The 19,512-nt window shown below is 36.3% G+C and overlaps 1 protein-coding gene across 1 annotated transcript in view; it reads right to left on the reverse strand.

Moving 5' to 3' along the window:
- LOC130242734 (G patch domain-containing protein 8) overlaps positions 1-19,512 on the reverse strand; it is a 175,690-nt gene that overhangs the window by 32,159 nt on the left and 124,019 nt on the right. Inside the window, 1 exon segment of the mRNA XM_056474615.1 lies at positions 7,047-7,190. Coding sequence (XP_056330590.1) covers positions 7,047-7,190 — 144 coding nt within the window.

Consider the following 19,512-nt stretch of genomic DNA (forward strand, 5'->3'; position numbering starts at 1 on the left):
TGCTGTTTATCTGACATAACTAACGAATGATGAGAAACAGACACGCATGTGGGAACTGGCAAGGAGAAGCAGCTCATTTTCATTTAAAGCTACAGGCTACAAAAACAGCTACAGTATTCTCAGACACCAAAATGGGCAGATTCTGGAGGCTGTAATATATAATCTGGTGGGTATTTTGAGTTGAAACTTTACAGACACTTTCTGGAGACACCAAAGGCTTAATCTTTACATCTTGTAAAAGGGGTAAAATAGGTGCCCTTTAAAGAAAATCTATACATTTAGTTTTAAGTTAACATTTACACAGTTTATGTTTAACATTCACACAGTAAGCTGTGGATGTTTTAACAATTATGTAAAGTTCACACACACACTCACAGCTTACTGTATGTATGATAGTACACACACAAACATAGGGCGCGAATTTTACATTGATGAATGGGGGGAGGGGGTTAAGTTTTTTGGTTATGTTCGGTAATATGCCTCGGTAAATTTATAAATTGAATTAAATTACATCTGATTAATTAATTAAAGTTGTTATTAAGTTTTCAGTGTTTCGAGATATTGAGTGGTTCACAGTGACATTTGTGATATTAAATAAACGGTGATACATTCCTGCACCTATTTATGGATGACCACGAAAGACGTATTTTTTTAATTTCACCGTTTAACTTCAATGTGCGATGGAGTGCATGAAAACATACAAACTATGCATCTAGTTTTACTAGAAACATGTTTTGTGAGCACCTACGTTGTCTTTTAGTGCTCTAGATTTGCTGGTTTCAAGTCGCTGACTTAATATTTTGGCGCAAACATGCATTCACAATGGTATGAACCATTATAAGAGTAGTAAAATGTATGTTTAAGTTATCTATTACTTTATCTATACTATTATTATTTAAAGGGCACATAGTTTACCCCTTTTTTATGATTTAATATTAATATTATGGTTCTTCTGAGTGTGCCAGTTTAGGTTCAGTTCAAAACACAATTCAGATTTTTCTATTATAATGTGTTATAATGTGTCATTTTGGGGGCGTGTCCACAGCTCGCTGTTTTAGGGGTATGTTGCTTCATATGAAAATTAGTTTCAAATTCCCTCCCAACGTAATAAGGGGGCGGAGCCAAGAACTCCCCCGCACTGTGTTTGCAACAGACAGGCAGACAGAGAGAAGCAAGCAGCATGAATGAGAGAACCAGCATTCAGCCGTACATGTACGCCTCGGACACAGACCAAGCAGAGAGTCATTTGTGTCTTTGTATAGTTTTACAGCCAAATGTGTGCTAGTTTAAAGTTCCGAGCGTGTACACCGACACTAATAACCACGCACACTGAATTAACTTTGACTGAGGCACCGGATGACCCGCTTAGAGCCGCGGCACGAAACACCAGACACGGACATTCGCATGTTATATAAAATGAAGCTATTCAGATGGAGCTCTGAGGCGCCGCAGAAACATGGAGTGTCCCGAATCCTGGCTGGGCCTCGCGGACAGCCGCCGACTTGAAGCGCCGTTGTGTGTACCCTGATAGAAACCTATGTTTAGAATTCTAAAATGCGTGTGTGAATGCAAGAGTGTATAGATGTTTCCCAGAGATGGGTAGCAGCGGGAAGGGCATCCGCTGCGTAAAACATATGCTGGATAAGTTGGCGGTTCATTCCGTTGTGGCGACCCTGGATTAATAAAGGAAATAAGCCGAATAGAAAATAAATGAATGAATGAATTTAAAGGGCACCTGTTTTACCCATTTTTCAAGATCTTTTGTGTTTCCAGAATGCGTCTGTAAAGTTTCAGCTCAAAACACAGAGTGACAGACATGAAGGAAGCAGATCTCACATAACGTTTGTGAGAAATACCACAGTAAGAACTTTCCCAATGATTATTTGATGTATTTGTTGTGGAGTTTAATCAAACCTTTCTGCAACAATGAGTCACATGCAATGTTGTTACAAAGTTTACGCACATACACACAGACACACAGCGGACACACCAACAGCATGCACGTTTAACTTTGCACTGTTTTTGCACACAAATGTGACAGGATACATGGTTACTACGGAGACATGATAATACGTGGCTGTCAATCAATTCAGTGGGCAGGAAAACCACACTACTACGTCACGTTGTAGTGCACCTACAAATGGGAGGGATTTGGATCCTATTTTAAAGAGCCCCTATTATACATTAAAAAGGGTCATATTTCGGTTATATGGGTCTCCAACAACATACTGATATGCATGCAAGGTCAAAAAACACTTTCATGGTCTTGAATGTAATAAATATGAATTTATTTTTACCTAATTATCCCAGCCATTCATTTGTTCCCAATCCCTTCCTTAGCGCGAAGCTAATCTGCGCTGATTGGACCGATGACAGCCTGTAGTGATTGGTCGACAGCGTTCAGCACGAGATAGTAAAATGCCCAGCACGGTTTGTCAAGCCCCCGCGTCGCCAACATTGGTATAGGATCCGATCACACTTTACGCCTTAAACACACTTCATAGTAAACTTACTCAACAGTGTTATTCAGACACCTCACCCCCGAAAGCAGTGTAGTTAAACACCAGCATATTGCTCTTTTCTTAACTATGATACACATTCAGTATTAATCCACACAGCAGCAAAAACTAAACTATTCTGAACCTTGACTGCTGCACGTGTGTAGGGTCAGCTAACGGTGGCCATAGCAATGACAAACGGCAGTGGAACACGAGCTTACAAACGCATTTATATCTGTAACGCGCCGCGTTTTCAACGTGGCATTAGATGTGATATGAGAATAAAAGAGAAATTAAAGAGTTAACCTGATACAGTACAATCAGCTACAAGTAACAAAACAAAATTAAATATATAATTTGCAAGCTAGAGAAAACAAGGAGACAGCCATTTACTTACACTAATGAAAGTGTAAGGGTCAGACCCCCCCAAACCCCCACTGTAATTAGCACACTACACACACAGACACACACGCACGCACGCACGCACGCACGCACACACACACACGCACATATATATGCATGCATGCAAACACAAACCCACACAAATATGATTTTCCAATACTTTTATATTGTGCTCCAAAGCTCAATGTATGTAACTATTAGGCCACAGCTCATATTTCATAACAAAAACAATTTGACTCCTTACAACAATATCTGTCACAAAATATTATAATTTATTACAGTCTGCACAAAGATGACTGATTTTAAGCTATTACTCTATGAAAAAAAACCTTTGGTTACAATTAATTAAACAGAAACAAGAATGACATGCTAATTTCTTGATGACAAAGTATGGACGTGAAGCACTGGTGATTGATTATGGAATATTACGGATGCTGGTGCTGAGCTGGCATCATTCATCTCTGACTCATTGACTTTGACTAACAGGAACAGACACATCTGCACAGTGAACAAGTGTGCAGTCATCTGTGGTTTGATCAGAGCCATGTTTGCATGGAGATGAAATCCATCGCAACAACATGTGTAATTACTTTCCTCCCTGTTTCTAGTGTAGCTGTCAGTGAGTGGCTCATTCAGACAGACTCATGTATCTCTCTATTTCATGCTTTTTATTTAGGCAAGACACTGCTGGCGAGTAGTTTTAAAATTAACTAATACTTATCACTATACTTCACCCATTTGATTACATTAAAAATAGCATTTTTTTTTCTTACAAGATTTTTATCTAATGCTTTAATATGGAAATGAGGAGTTATTTCGCTAAACATTTCTAGTACAAACATCAGAACATTGTTTCATGTTTTTGGCATTTGTAGATGATGGCTCTCACTGTAATTCGTTGTAAGCCCTAAGCTTTAGATATGGCTTTATACTCTTTTTCAGATTTGTTTTTGAATTTCTTTAGATCCTGGCATGATGTCTAGCTTTTGAGGATCTTTTGGTCTACTTCACTTTGTTAGGCAGGTTCTATTTAAGTTATTTCTTGATTGCAAACAGGTGTGGCAGTAATCAGGCCTGGATGAGGCTAAAGAAATTGAACTAAAATTATGTTTATGTTTTAAAGTTTATGTTTTAACAAGAGGGGGAGGGGGGAACGGTAATCAGTAAGGAGGCAAACACTTCTTCTCACCACTGTACATTTTTACATCAAATTTGTTTAGGTAGCATATTGCTAAATAATGCTAAACAAAACACTTTTTTATGTTTTCTTTTTATTAGACTTAGTACTTTATGAGAGACCAAAAACTCAAAATTGGCAGGTGCATTAAAAAACAGCTTTTGCCTGCTGTGTCTTGCCTTTAAATGTGCATTTTTTATTAGTATTTAGTTTTGAAAAATAAACATTTAGAGCTCTTATGATGCAGAAGTGCTTAAGATGAATGAAATATGTGAAGTCGAGGGATGAAAAAAGTTTAATTGTTGTTTGTGCTGTTCACAGTTAGAGAGCCAGTTAGTTGAACAGCACATAGGATAGTATAACATCTTTGAATCAGTACCGCACACACTGTATTTAGTTGCTGTTCGAAATGCCATGTTCAACCTTAGATGGGCATCAGACTTAGTTTGAGATCCTGTCACTCTCCGAAATCTGCTCCTCCTATTAATCTCCCAAGTAATTACATTACCAGACTTACACTTTCTCCTGATGAATCTAATAAGATCTTCTCTCTCTCTCTCTCTCTCTCTCTCTCTCTCTCTCTCTCTCTCTCTCTCTCTCTCTCTCTCTCTCTTTTCCATTTATTAAGTAATTCAATTTTAAAAGTCATCATCAAGTGATGCATGCTGTAAATATACCTGACACAATTTTTCGGTATGAATGGCATTCTATTTGGTGTCTTCTGAAAATTACGATATTATGAAAGATTATGATTTTTGTCAGGGAGTAGAGAATTGAGACATATTCTAATGTAGCACCCTATACTGACACTGAGGAGAAGAAACTGTTGAATAAAGCAGTTAATAATGTTTTATCTGTACACAAAAGTATTTTTGTGAAAATAGGAAAAATATTCCTGTTATATCACTAAACACACATGGACACTTTTTTTGTTGTTTTGAGGATGTTTTTTTTTTTTTATACCTTCCTGGACTTGTGAACAAGTCAATAGCCTAGCTCTACAGTGATCTGTAGTGATGATCGATCGATCGATCGATCTATCTATCTATCTATCTATCTATCTATCTATCTATCTATCTATCTATCTATCTATCTATCTATCTATCTATCTATCTATCTATCTATCTATCTATCTATCTATCTATCTATCTATCTATCTATCTATCTATCTATCTATCTATCTATCTATCTATCTATCTATCTATCTATCTATCTATCTATCTATCTATCTATCTATCTATCTATCTATCTATCTATCTATCTATCTATCTATCTATCTATCTATCTATCTATCTATCTATCTATCTATCTATCTATCTATCTATCTATCTATCTATCTATCTATCTATCTATCTATCTATCTATCTATCTATCTAGCTAGCTAGCTAGCTAGCTACCTTTTTTCTTTTATATGCACCAGACACTTTACTACAAACACACAGTTACAAAGACTGAATAAAATAAAATAAAAATTCACAAAACATTACAACCCTAATTGCTAACAAAAAACTGAATGATCATTTAAAGGTGCAGTATACAAGTTTGACTCCCAGATTGAACTCTGTATTGCAGATCTGGTTCAAAATAGACGCAATGTGCTTGATTATCGAGCCTAAAAGCTGATTGAAGGCTGATTAAAATCGTGTTCTAAATAAAAGCAACGACACCTGATAGAAGGAATATGTTCTATATTAAAATGGGAAATTTATATTTCAGAAACCGCTTCTATTTCTTGCAGCTGAACAACAAAAAGCTGACAATGATCACATAAGGTACACCTCATGTGCTTTTTTCAGTGTTAAATGCAAATAATGTGAGTTTGAATGCCATTTTACGTGACATTTATTGCCAAACTACTGAAAGCAGCTGTAGATAGTTCACCTCGGATCTTGAAAATAAAATAAACCATTTGAAATTGGAACAGTAACTCAGTGCAAACCAACACATTTCAGTGATCCAGCATTTAATAATGTATGTATTATATGTTTAATATGAATTAATTAGATTAGAAACCTTATCACTTAGTTGGAGTGCAGTGAGTGCACTATTCTGTGCTTCTGAATGGCTGTATTTAAATTTATGTCATGTTTCGTCTGGTGCAAACAGCCAAATTGCTTGTCACTGCAAATCTCGTAACGTATCGTATTGTTATGACACGTGGTTACAATGTAACCAGCTCACCTAATGTTTACGTTCATAATATTTATATTATTTGCTAATTAATAACCACCTCATGTGGAACTCTGAATCTGTGTCACATTTCAGAGTCTGCTACGGTCCACCGGAGGTTGTATTTCGGTCAGGGACTCACACTTTGAGAGTCTTCCTGACTGAATGAATGAAATGCGCTGTTTTCCACCAAAGCAACCCATGGTGCTGAAATATGATTGCCTAAACTGGCATAGGGTGGGTTAAACGACCAAAACAAAGACAGCCGTTCCAGCATGTAACACACATTTTAAAATCAGAATATGTGACTTTAACATTGTTTTTCAGATAAACAATAATGTTCACTTAGCATGTTTCTAAAATATCTGCAACATATTATGGTATTTTTATGCTTTAGAAGAGTCAAAGACTTACATACAGTACAGCACCTTTAAGCAGACTCACATAAGAAGGCAAATGTGTGATAATTTCACCATATGCCTATTTGACTGAAGAAAATTTTAATTTATCAAAAAACATGCATTGCTTGTGTCCCTGAATGCTGTTAGAATTTGAGGATAAGCAAAGTATGCAAATATTTGATTTATCAACAGCATACTGTACGCTAGATGTAAGACTATTTGGGAAAACAAAAAGCAAACAATGGTCAAGCAGTGTGTTTGCCCAGGCAAGCACACAAAAACTTCTATGCATAACATTATTTTCACAGACACACTGCTTATTAGTACTGACTTATGAATTAATGCTTCAAATATTCTTTCATTTCTTTGCTTTCCTGCCTCGCCATGTTATAAGTTTACCTGTTTATGTGCGTGGTCATAGGAGTTGATGTGGTTGTCAAACTCCTGATATTTATGGTACTGTTTGTCACACAGTTCACAATAGAAGTTAGCCTTCAAATCCCCCAGGGCTTTTGCAATGGCTTTCTCTTTCTTAGCGTAGTCCTAAAACAGAGAGAGAGAAAGAGAGAGAGAGACTGTTGGTTATGCATGTAGTTGCTTATAACGACACTTGACAATCACACAGTCCTTTTTTAAGAATACAAATTGATTTCACTGATTATTTAAAACCCCAAAAGAAGGGAAATGGCTATAAACATCACATAAAAATCAAGCAGGTATTTTTATTTTTACAGATTGTCTCATCCTATCAAGAGGAACGTGATGAAACCAAACCATTGCAGATTTTTTATTGTGTGTTTTTATAATAGATATTTTGCCATAAATACTAGCGTAGCATCAACAGCATTTTTTAGAAGATGCTTTGATATTAGCGTTGCTTTGTTGCTATTGGAACAGGGTTGTGATATTAGTTACAACCTGGACACTTAACAACCTGGACACTTTATTGTGATCATGGCAATAATTAGCCATAATATAACTGTACTTAACCACTTACGTTCAAGTCATTTTAACACATGAGAAAGAAACAGTCTTGCTCTTGCTTTGTGTACACAATTTTAGAGCCATATTTTATATTCAGAATTTCAGAGAAGTTTCACAAACTAATTTCGAGAGGAGCATGTGATATGATTGATCACGGCTGATCCCCCTTCCGTAATCATTAACAAGCCAATCAGATCACTCCAAACTCAACATAAATATCCCATCTAACTTTACTCCCTTATCTTAGTTTTTTGAAGAACCCCTCATCCACCCCATCTCCCTTCTCCTCTTTCTAGATTAATCCAGGATTGGGCTACACAGTGACTTAGAGGCTAGCTCTGTTGCTTCACAGCAAGTTTGCTGGTTCAAGTTCCAGTTTACATGTTCTCCCCGTGCTCAAGTGGGTTCCCCCTGGTACTCCAGTTTCCTCCCACAGTCCAAAAACATGCCACATAAGCGAATTACATAAACCAATAGGAACAGTTTATGAGTACTTTAGTACTGAGCTTTTACCGCGTGGGTATGTGCTTGTGTGGTTGGTGGTCTATTTCTCTAGAGCTGCCCCCGATAATCTACTGTAGGAATAGAACGAATGAATTCGGGAAGCTCTCAAGAACTACCTGATATCGTACCCCCTTACATGCTCATTGACCAGGCGTGAGCCCTGGGCTCAATTATCTCAGAGATCAGGGTTCTCTCCCAGAACAACATGCCAAACCTGCTAGCATTTTCGAGCAATATCTAAGTATGAACTCTTGAAATAATAAACTAAAACAATGTACAGGTGAGTACAGACAATACACTGTAAAAAGTTAATTAAACCATGATGGACAGAGGCCAGTGGACAAAACTCTTTTCGAAGAACATCCTAGCATTTTTAACGACCACAGAGAGTCGGGACCTCAGTTTAACGTCCCATCCCAAAGACAGATGACACATGGACTTTTTGTAGGTTTTGAGGATTTTTTATACCTTTCTGGACTTGTGAACGAGCCGTTAGCCTTGCTGTATATGGTGGATTAAGGAGCTCTCTGTTTCACTTAAAACATCACAATTTGAGTTATGAAAATGATTGAAGGTCTTGAGTTTGTAATGACATGAAGGTGAGTAATTAATGTCGAATAATGAAAAGTTTGACAAAGTAACATCCATTGACAGTTTGTAATAGACTGAAACAATGTACTTAAAAAACTGAATTAAAAAAGTATAAATCACAAACCAGAAAACCTCTAGTTAACAGAATTGTTTACAGTGCAGATATGAGATTTCCAAATCGAACTGCAACATTCACAGAAAACCTGCTCAGGAGCGCAAACACACACAAACACACACACAGCACAGTCCTAAACTCTTCCTCTAGGGATGCCATCTCTTCCTCTAATGCAAACTTCACATGAGTTTGAGCTCGCCGGTAACATCAAAGCTTCCTGCCATTAATTCGGTATCAGAAGTCTGCTTAAACAGACCGCAGGGAGAGACATCAACCATACAAACAGACTCTGCAGACTGCACACATAAGCAAAGAGTGCATCTCTGGAGCATCATTACCAGAGCTCTGCCATTATGACGCACAGACAGCACAGCTCTACGTTTACTACAGCAAAACAAGGTGGAAAAGGTCACAGTGTAGCAGCTCTTTAACACTACACTCTTATTGCTTCAGACAGAGCGTATGATCAAGGACACGCTGCTGTGGATTGAAAAAGAAAAGTTGAAGTGGAGCAAGTTCATAAAGCTTGTTAACAAGTTTCTGGAAGAAAAAAAGTGGAAGCGTAATTGTGACAATAATACTGATTATGTGCCTCATAGTTGGTCAGAGGGACTCTGGTGTGGGAGTGGATCATAAATGAGCTGAATGTGATGCAGTTAATAAGCCACCAGGGATTTTAATGCAGTATTATATTTCCTATATATCCATATGTGAGCAGACACTGTGGAGATGTCAAAGTGTAAGTCATTACTGGACACTTTGGTTGGCACATATAAGAGTATTTGAGACCAATTAATGGGTATACATGTTAATGGGAAACAATTAATGGGCATAATAAGCAATACAACAGTGTGAATCTTTAAATACATAAAAAGTATTCTTGTATCTTGAAAATATTCCTGCTATAGCACTGAAGACACATGGACTTTTTTTAGGTATTGAGTATGTTTTTTATCCCTTTCTGAACTTGTGAACGAGCCATTAGCCTTGCTGTATATGGTGGATGAAGGAGCTCTCTGTTTCACTTAAAACATCACAATTTGTGTTATGATAGAAGGTCTTGGGTTTGAAATAACATGAAGGTGAGTAATTAATAAAATAATTTTTCATTTTTGAAATTGACATGATTTTAAGCTGAATAAGAAGTATACATTTTTTAATCAATCAGTCAATCAATCAATTAATCTGTCCTGTTTTCTCTATACACACAGACACTTTACAAACACTGTTACAAGGTATCAATAAAATAAAATAAAAACAACAACAACCAAAACAATTGCCAATTCAACTTTTTGCAGAGCTTCTTTTTTCCTGATTTTTCAAATTGCTTTGGACAGAAGCATATGGTAAATGAAAAAAAATGCAATCAATCAATCAATCAATCAATCAATCAATCAATCAATCAATCAATCAATCAATCAATCAATCAATCAATCAATCAATCAATCAATCAATCAATCAATCAATCAATCAATCAATCAATCAAATCAACCAATCAATCAAATTGACCCCAAATTCAGCCATAAATTAAAACAAACATTTCTTAAAAGAAAAGATGACTAAACATGTTTCACAAAACATTACAACCCCAATACTTATTGCTAACTAAAAAATTAAGTAGACACTCATAAGAAGGCAATTGTGTAATAATTTCACCATATGCCTATTTGACTTTTTTGAACTGAAAGAAAAAGTTGAATTAAAAGTTTAGCATGTTTTCCTGAGAATGACTGGCTACTGACACTTTCCTTGGCACATAAAAGAGTATTTGAGACCAATAAAACAATTAATGGCTAGAATAACTATCACAACAGTTTGAATCTTTAAATACAGTAAAAAAATGAAAAAACAAAACCAATATGGTAATATCAAATATACAATAACTACATAAAATCTCGAAAAAATATTTAAAAACTAATTAAATTTCAAACTAACCTTAAAAAGAAAAAACTTTTTAAACTGTGTGCTCATTTTTTTTTTTGTAATATCAATTGCAGATAGACAGCAGCAAAATTACCATGTAAGCAAATGTTGATGATTAATTTATTAATCGTCATTCATGCATAAAAAACATCTTTAGTTCAATGAAAAAAAAATATTTTGCTAATTTTCTGTACAGTACAAATATTTAAACATTAGACTAACATCAAGAGTGTAGACATATTCTGTCTGACAAGAAATACGATTATTCTAACCTGAGTTATTTACTCAACCAACTGCAATCTTTTTTTTTTTCATCCATGTTCACATTAAAGTAATCTGTTTGCTGTTTGGCATTTCACCCCTGTCTGAAACGATCATTTCAACCACAAAATCTGGTCATTAGAGCTTTCACTGAGTTATTTTCAGCGCACGCATGAAAGGTTATTGGACACAGAGGTGTCAGCACATGCAGATGTTCTGCTCGGTCATGCATCTCAAAAATTCATTTGTTATTTTAAAATGTACAAATATTTCAAAGGCCATTGTTTTACTGCATATTTGATCTCCAAAACTTTTTGTTCTATTGTTTTGACAAAATCAGACTTGCAATACATAATGGGAAACATGTTTCTACATGGAATATCAATTACAATATTCTTTTTATAATTATCCTTCCATTTTGTTGTTAACAATACCTCAAATAAACACTTGCCTCCCTCAACAACCTATAACTTCCCATTGAAAACAGTAAATAAGTATAATTAATAAGTAATAAATAAATTAATAATAATAATAATAATAATAATAATAATAATAATAATAATAATATTAATGACAAATAAATTAAAAAATAAAAATAAATCATAAACACAAAAAAGTTTTTTGTATTTTTGAACAAATAAATAAACATTTGACGAATGCATTCATATAATATTTTGTGAAAATAATAAGCTTGAATATTTTCATATTTATAAAATATAAAACTACTGCAAAATATTTAAGGATCCTGCCATGGAAATTGTTTAAAAAAAAAACTAAAAGTGTGTTAATTTAGTGTGCCAACTTTAGTAAAACACATCCTGCAATCTGTTGTGTTATTACAGTCATTTTGAATACACTTTCTGTAAACCCCCCCTAAAAACTGCATCCAGGTGTTGTTCAGTGACCCGGAAACCAGTCTAATTATCCATGGGGCCTTAAAGTTAACTAGTCATTCAGGCATCCCACCAGCATGTTGATTTTTCAAATATGTTGCTTTGTTTCACATCCCAACAAATGATTTGGACCCCCAGGGCTTTACACTCATTCCCGAAATTCATCAACTCCACAACTCCCCTTTAGAACGTAACCCTAAATTTAGTCTCGCAGATGTGTGATGGAGTGAAACGATAGAGTGGGAGAACTAAGAAGAGCCACTCTGTACATCTGTCATTTTAACACGCGCCCTGTCCCTGAGACTCAAAACAACAGATGTTAACTCTTAATTGCTTTTGGATGTGTTTTGCATCCAAATTAGCTACACGTGTTCTGCACTTAATCACCACCCACACCAGAAAGACCCCGTTGTAGGTTGCAAAATGCCAAACATTGGCTTAGAGGTCTGGCAACTGCATGCCCTCTGACAAAAACACAGCATTACATTACAGAATACATCAGAATATCCATTAGCTTGAGTCAGTTTAATAACATTATTGACATTCAACAGTAAGAATGAAATTTTAGGTAAAATTTTTTAAAAACTTTTCTTATTTTGATTTTTTGTCTTGTTTCTAGTCCAAAATATTTAAAAAGAACCATTTTCCGAACAAGCAAAAAAAATGTGAAATAATAAATATAAGTTCAAATATAAGAATAATAAAATAAACGTTTTAAAGAGCTCCTACTATGTATTATAAAATATAATATTTTGGCTTTGGGGGTTCTCAACAACAGTCTGATATACATGCAATGTCAAAAAAAACACTTTTACTGTCCTATAATATGCATTTATTTTTACCTAATTATCCCAACCACTCCCATATGATTAGTTCAGCCATTTATTTGTTCCCAAAGCTTTCCTTAGCGTGATGCTAATCTGCGCTGATTGGTCTAATGACCCAGTTTGTTAGGATTGGTCGACTGCGTTCAGCATGCCCACCAACAATGCGTATCAACAATTTTGAAGTAGTCAGAGTGCAGCGTGTATGTGTGAGCCCAATGCAGGAGTGCATTAAAGCAATGCAGTTTAACACCAGCATATTGCTCTGTTCTTAACCATGACACACATTCAGTATTAATCCACAGTGGCAAAAACTGAACTATTTTGAAACATGACCGCCGCACGTGTGTAGAATCAACTGACGATGGCTATAGCAACGACAAACGGCAGAGGGACGCGAGCTCACAAAATGCATTTAAATCAATAAACAAAGCACCACGCGTGGCATTTTCAACATGGTTTTAGACAGATATGCGAATATAAAGAGTTAACCAGATACACTAAAAGCCACATGGAGCTGTTACAAGTAACTAAACAAAATTAAATACATAATTTGCTATTTTAATCGCACTTACGTTACTTACACTTGTGAAATGGAGGAAGAAACTGACCCATAAACTGTGTACTTTAAAGCTCCTGTCAAGCTCTGACAAAGTCCCATACATCAATAGTCTTTTCTGATCTTTCCTTTATCAAACGGCAGACGAATCCCTTGTTGTAAGCATGTAGATTACTGAAGCACTCGTCAGAAAGATGACAGGAACATAGCACAAGACTGGGGCTATAATGCTGAGGTATCTTTGCAAAAATAAACTTCAACCACTGACTCTTCATAGCCTCATCTTTGGGTAGGGAAAATAACACTAACTTTCCCTCACACTTCAGAGCGTTTTCACGACATGATTCTGCTATTTTTTGCTACAGTGTTTTTAGGCGGGGCCGGAGGATTCAATTTTCCTCTCTTTGTTTAAGTTTCTTTCACTTCAGTGGTGCTGATAAGTGAAAACGAAGCTCTCTGGAATACTTGTTAATAAAAATGCGTTGTTGCCTTATGGAAACATAATGTACACAGAAGTAATCAATATTACTAAAAGTGCTCAATTATTAAGATCGTTGACAAATATTATCTGCATAATTGGTTAAGACTGTTGAGTCAAGATGTAAAACAAAAAGGGAAAATTTTCTTAAGCATTTTATTTGAACAAACATTTTCAAAATGCCATGCTTTTATTTAAAATAATGAGAGAACACGCATTTTTGCAATATATGAATATGCATATTATTATTTTAATATTAATAATTTTTTTTCTAAACATGGCACATACCATATTGTACCTAAATCGTGACCCTAAAACCATAATACATACCAAACCGTGAGTAGATTGAACCATGGCACCTAGTAACTACCATAAGAACCAATAAATGATACACAACATTATCCTTTGAATATTGGTACTTTCTTTTGAACTTATTACAAAATGACAGTGCTCTCTTTTTTTTAAGTTTGTGGGTAATAAAATGGTTGCCATCATGTGATTTACATTTGAATGGCAGAGGCGAGAGTTAATTTAAAATAATGAGGGAATTTCAAATGAAAAAGACTTCAAGCTTTATGTAAATATATTTCTCATGTCTTTAAGACAGGCACTCGCTGAGATTCCGGGATGTTAGCCAACCCCAGAGAGTTCATAACTATGAAGCTTATAAAGCTGCAGAAACTGTCATAAAAACGCACCTATACCAGAGAATGATCGATCAATGGATCGATGATAAGCTGCCTTACTAGAAGTGCTTCCTTCGCTAGAGCCTCCATAAGGTTGGTTGCATTCTTATTCTATTCAAAACCATACAAGCGAGTTTTGAATGGGGAAAAAGCCTATTGTATTATATAGTTACAATAGTAACAGTGTATTCTATAGTCTATTGTATTCTATAGTCTTTTAAATATGCCAATTTACTATTTACTATGAACATTAGAAAGTAGAACCTATTATATGCAGTAGTATGGCTGCTGTTAAAACCAGAATTGTATGCATGCTCGTGTCTGCTTCACTCCTGAATATCCTATTGGGAATGCAAGTGTTTTGTAACAGCACACGCAAATAAATTGATGGAGCATTTGTAGGTTATCTCCTTAATGCCGCTGTCTGGGGAGCAACAAAACACTTTCCCTTACAAATGTAAGCTATTTAAATGTGCACTCTCATTCATTTAGTCTCTCATTCTTTCTCATACTCTCCGTTTCATTCTCATTTCATCCATACTGCAGGTTGAAAATGGAACATTATGTGTTGTGGTACTTATTTGAAAGCAAGTCATGTTCTATTCTCAGTTGACAAGCAATTAACTTTATGGCAACTGGAGACACAACTACATTCTTGCTTGTATATCTTCTAAACAATGCATGAAAATATGCATTACTAGTAATTGTCAGGATTAGTTGTCTCTTCATGATAAATCTGATAAATCTGTTCTAATGAATAAGTGTAAATGTATGAAGAAGTATCAGTTAAATTTACTTATGGGAATGTCGAATTCTTGATAGTAATTCATTAACAAACAATCCTGAAGTGTACAATTATTTTTAGAGAAACACAGATAAAGTGGTTCCCAGACAGATCTATACAATTTCACCAGATAATTTCAGCTATTTCAAAAAATAAAACTACAATAGTCTGACCAAGCAACTTATACATATTACAAGATAGAACAAAAATGACAAACTATTAACTAGTTTTTCTCATAAAATTATATTTTATTATCTAGCGGAAACACACACTCTATTTCTCCTGCTTTCTTTCTCATACAAACACACGTGTACACACATGTACAGAAAGTTATCAGCACTGCTCTGCAACTTTACCATCACCACTTAAAAGATGCATGACATTTCTTGGTAACAAGGTGCCAAAGTTGCTCTTCTTGATGCAGATAAACGTACATTTGTACAATTAGAAGAGGCGGTATTGACTCAAGTATTTCTCTCACTTTCCTTCAGCTTAGTCAGGGGTCATCAGAGCAGAATAACCCGCCAATTATACTGTGGCATATGTTTTATATAGCGGATGCCCTTCCGTGAACCACTAGGGCTGGGAAACACCCACATACTCTCCCATTCACACACACTTCACCAATTCACCAGCACTGAATGGACAGTGGGGGAAACCAGAGCACCCATGTGAGGGAGAACATGCAAACTCCACATATAAAGGCTTCCTGGTTCAGTCAGGACTCAAACCAGCGACCTTCTTTAACAAACCTAATTAACATCTATTTTATTTCACTTATTCAAGCTTCAATGGCTGTTTTGGAATCTCACAGAATACAAGCCATATCAACCTGCAGCTGGTTGATATGGTGAGATCGATTACTCACTAAAGCTAAGCAGGGCTGAGCCTGGTCAGTACCTGGATGGGTGACCACATAGGAAAACTAGGTTGCTGATGGAAGTGGTGTCAGTTAGGCCAGCATGGGGCGCTCAATCTGCGGTCTGTGTGAGTCCTAATGCCACAGTAAAGTGAAAAGGACACTATACTGTCAGTGAGCACCGTCTTTTAGATGAGATGTTAAACCGAGGTCCTGACTCACTGTGGACATGTAAAATCCAATCGCACTTCTCGTAAAAAGTAGGGGTCCCTTGTGTCCTGGCCAAATTCCCTCCATCAGACCTTACCGATCATGGCCTCCCAATCACCCCCATCCGCCAAATTGGCTCTATAACTGTTTAAGTTAAGCTCCTTAACTCAATCTATAGATGGTGTGTGGTGAGTGCACTGGTGCCGTTGTCCTGTGGCTGCCGTCGTATCATCCAAGCTGCACACTGGTGGTGGTTTGGAGAGACCCCTACCATCCCCTAATGATTGTGAAGCGATTTGGGTGTGTGGCCATACACGATAAATGCGCTATATAAATACATACATTACATTACAAGGCAAGGCAATGTTTTGCATTGTGGCCACAATACCACCATAGGTAAGCATATTCTTAAAAAAAAGTTTTTGGTGTTTTTTGCCTTTATCGTGATAGGTCAGTAGCTAGACAGAAAGCAAAGCTGGAGAAAGAGAGCGGACAGGATTGGCAAAAGTCAGCAAGCTGAAATTCAAAGTTAGAATGCCTGAAGCACAGTCATGCTATGCGCACTGCCCACGAGACTATCAGTGCCGACATGTGTCTATAAGTCTCTAATAATTCTACTGCCTCTCATAAATTTTTTCTACACACTATATAATCATACCTGTTAAATCTTAGCATTTTTCTTATTATAAAAATTCACTTTTAATGTGTTTATATAGCTTTCTGAGAACATGTATGCAGAAGAGGTTTTGCCAAATCTTGTGTACAAATTTGCACTCAAAATAAGGTTAAGTAGGTAAACACACACACTCACACACACACACTTGTGTAATGATTACTGCGAGACCAAAAAAGCCCAAAGCATCTTTTATGCGAGATATGAGATATTGAAAATCAAGTGTCAAGTCTTTTATCTTTGTCTGGAAAGTGAGATTACAGGAAATTGTTACGGATCAAACAGAAGGGCATTTTGCATAAACAAACCATCTTCTTGGCAAAAACAAATCATACAGCTAAGTAGAGAATTAGCTTCACACATTTGTCAACAGAGAGAAATTTGAGAAAATACTGTATACCAACTATAACGATTCCACACTGGTTAAAAAAACTTTACGATAATTCCTTGAAAAATTATGAAGTATATAAATATGCCACAAAATATTATTTGCGGAATATAGTTTTTTTTCATTTCCTGCTATTAATTATATAACTGCAGCATAATTCTATAATATTATGATATTAAAATGTATTATTAATTAATCCTCTCTTCATACAATTTATTAAGTTAAATTAAATAGTGTAATTTTAAAGGAATGTTTATTAACTATTGAAGGTAGCATATTAAAGACTTCCATTTATTTTAGCCATAGTGCAAATGAAACATGTCTCACATAGCAGTATTAATAAAAGATGGAGGCTTTAGTTTTTCTGACAAATTGTTTCAAATGATATTTGACATGCTACTCTTAGAGATTTGGAGAACTGGCAGGGGTCATATTTATACTTTTACATTCAGCTGTTTATACTGCATTTAGTTTTCAGGGCATATTATTCACAGACTAAATCCGCCTGGTGTAATGTTAGACTGTGTGTTAAAGTGGGGAAAACACTAGCATTATAATGGCATTATCAGAATGGATTCATTCAGTAGCGAACTTGAGTTTGTGTGACTTTTGGCTTTTGTTTATGGGTCCTTTGTCCACCATTTTTTTTTTTTTTTGCTGCCGCCATCCTCACCTGTGTGTCACACACCTTATTCTTGCATGGAAAATTCCCCGTGCAGTTGTTTTGGCATGACACCAGGGAAAGGCACAGCCAATCACAATGTTCATATTTGTTTGGGCCGGTGCGACTCGAGGAGAGAATTTAACCCTTTTTTCATGTTTAGATTAATATTGACAGTGCATTTTTTTTAAGTGAGTTAAATTATTGGTGGGGACATTTCAATATTTGGTGGATATTGTGGGGGCACATCCTCTCTGTCTACGCTAAATCTACGCCCCTGTTCTCCTGAAAACACATTCACACAAAGCATGGTATATGATTCAGATTTTTATATTATAATTTGGTAGGTGACCATTGGGACATTTATAGCATCTAAATGCAGGTCAAACGCCAATAAATCGTAGTGAAAATGGCTTAATTTGCAAAATAAAAAAGAGAAAATAAAACAAATTTGCAGTTACAAAAGTACAAGCCAGAAAAGTTTATTCTCAAACTCAATTAGCATCAGTCAAACTGGCAAAATTTTTTAAAGGGCACCTATGGTAAAAAATCTACTTTTCAAGCTGTTTGGACAGACATATGTGCATATATGGTGTATAGACTGTCATATTGGGGTGATATAAGCACAACCAGTGCTTTTTTTTTTCAATTTAACAACATAAAAAACGGTGGACCAATTGGAGCTGTTTTCAAATCGACCGCTACTTGACATAGGAGAGCGGTCCCCCCCCGCCCACCAATATTGATTGAGAGGCACGTCATCATATCCTCAGTTTGTTGATTCACGTCCGCCATTTTTAGCGTGAGTCGAAGCAATATCACTAAAGGAACACCCTTGCTCTATTTTTAGATGCAAGGCTTATTGGGCTCAACACAAGATCAATATTCTCCACATTATCGCTCTAATCGGAATTATTGGTTGTATCTTTAGGTAGGTTTGCAAACATGTGTACTTCTCATTGAGTCTACCTTATACTTCAGCCGTTTGCATTTCTTGCGATCCCAGAAGCTCCCTGTGATCTTAACTAGCATGCGTTTTAGAATTCTAAACATTGGTTTCTATCAGGGTACACTCAAGTAGATGGCTGGGCGCCGCGGACCGCTGCAGAAACCTATGTTTAGAATTTAAAAACGGGTGGCGCGACGATTCGGGACACATGTTTCTGCCGCGCCACAGAGAGTGTCTGGTGTGCCGTGTCGCAGCTTCGAGCGGCACATCCGGTGCCTCAGTCAAAGTTAATTCAGTGTGCGTGGTTATTAGTTTCTGTGTACAAGCTCGGCACTTGAAACTAGCACACAGTTGGCTGTAAAACTGTACAAAGACACAAATGATTTTGTACTCTCTGCTTGGTCTGTGTCCGAGTCGTATATGTACGACTGAATGGTGATCCTCTCTCTCCTTTTCCGTCTGCCTGTCAGACTCTGTTGCAAATGCAGAGCGGGTGAGCTCATGGCCCCGCCCCCTTGTTAGG

Source organism: Danio aesculapii, chromosome 16 (assembly GCF_903798145.1).
Source record: "Danio aesculapii chromosome 16, fDanAes4.1, whole genome shotgun sequence".
Taxonomy (NCBI): domain Eukaryota; kingdom Metazoa; phylum Chordata; class Actinopteri; order Cypriniformes; family Danionidae; genus Danio; species Danio aesculapii.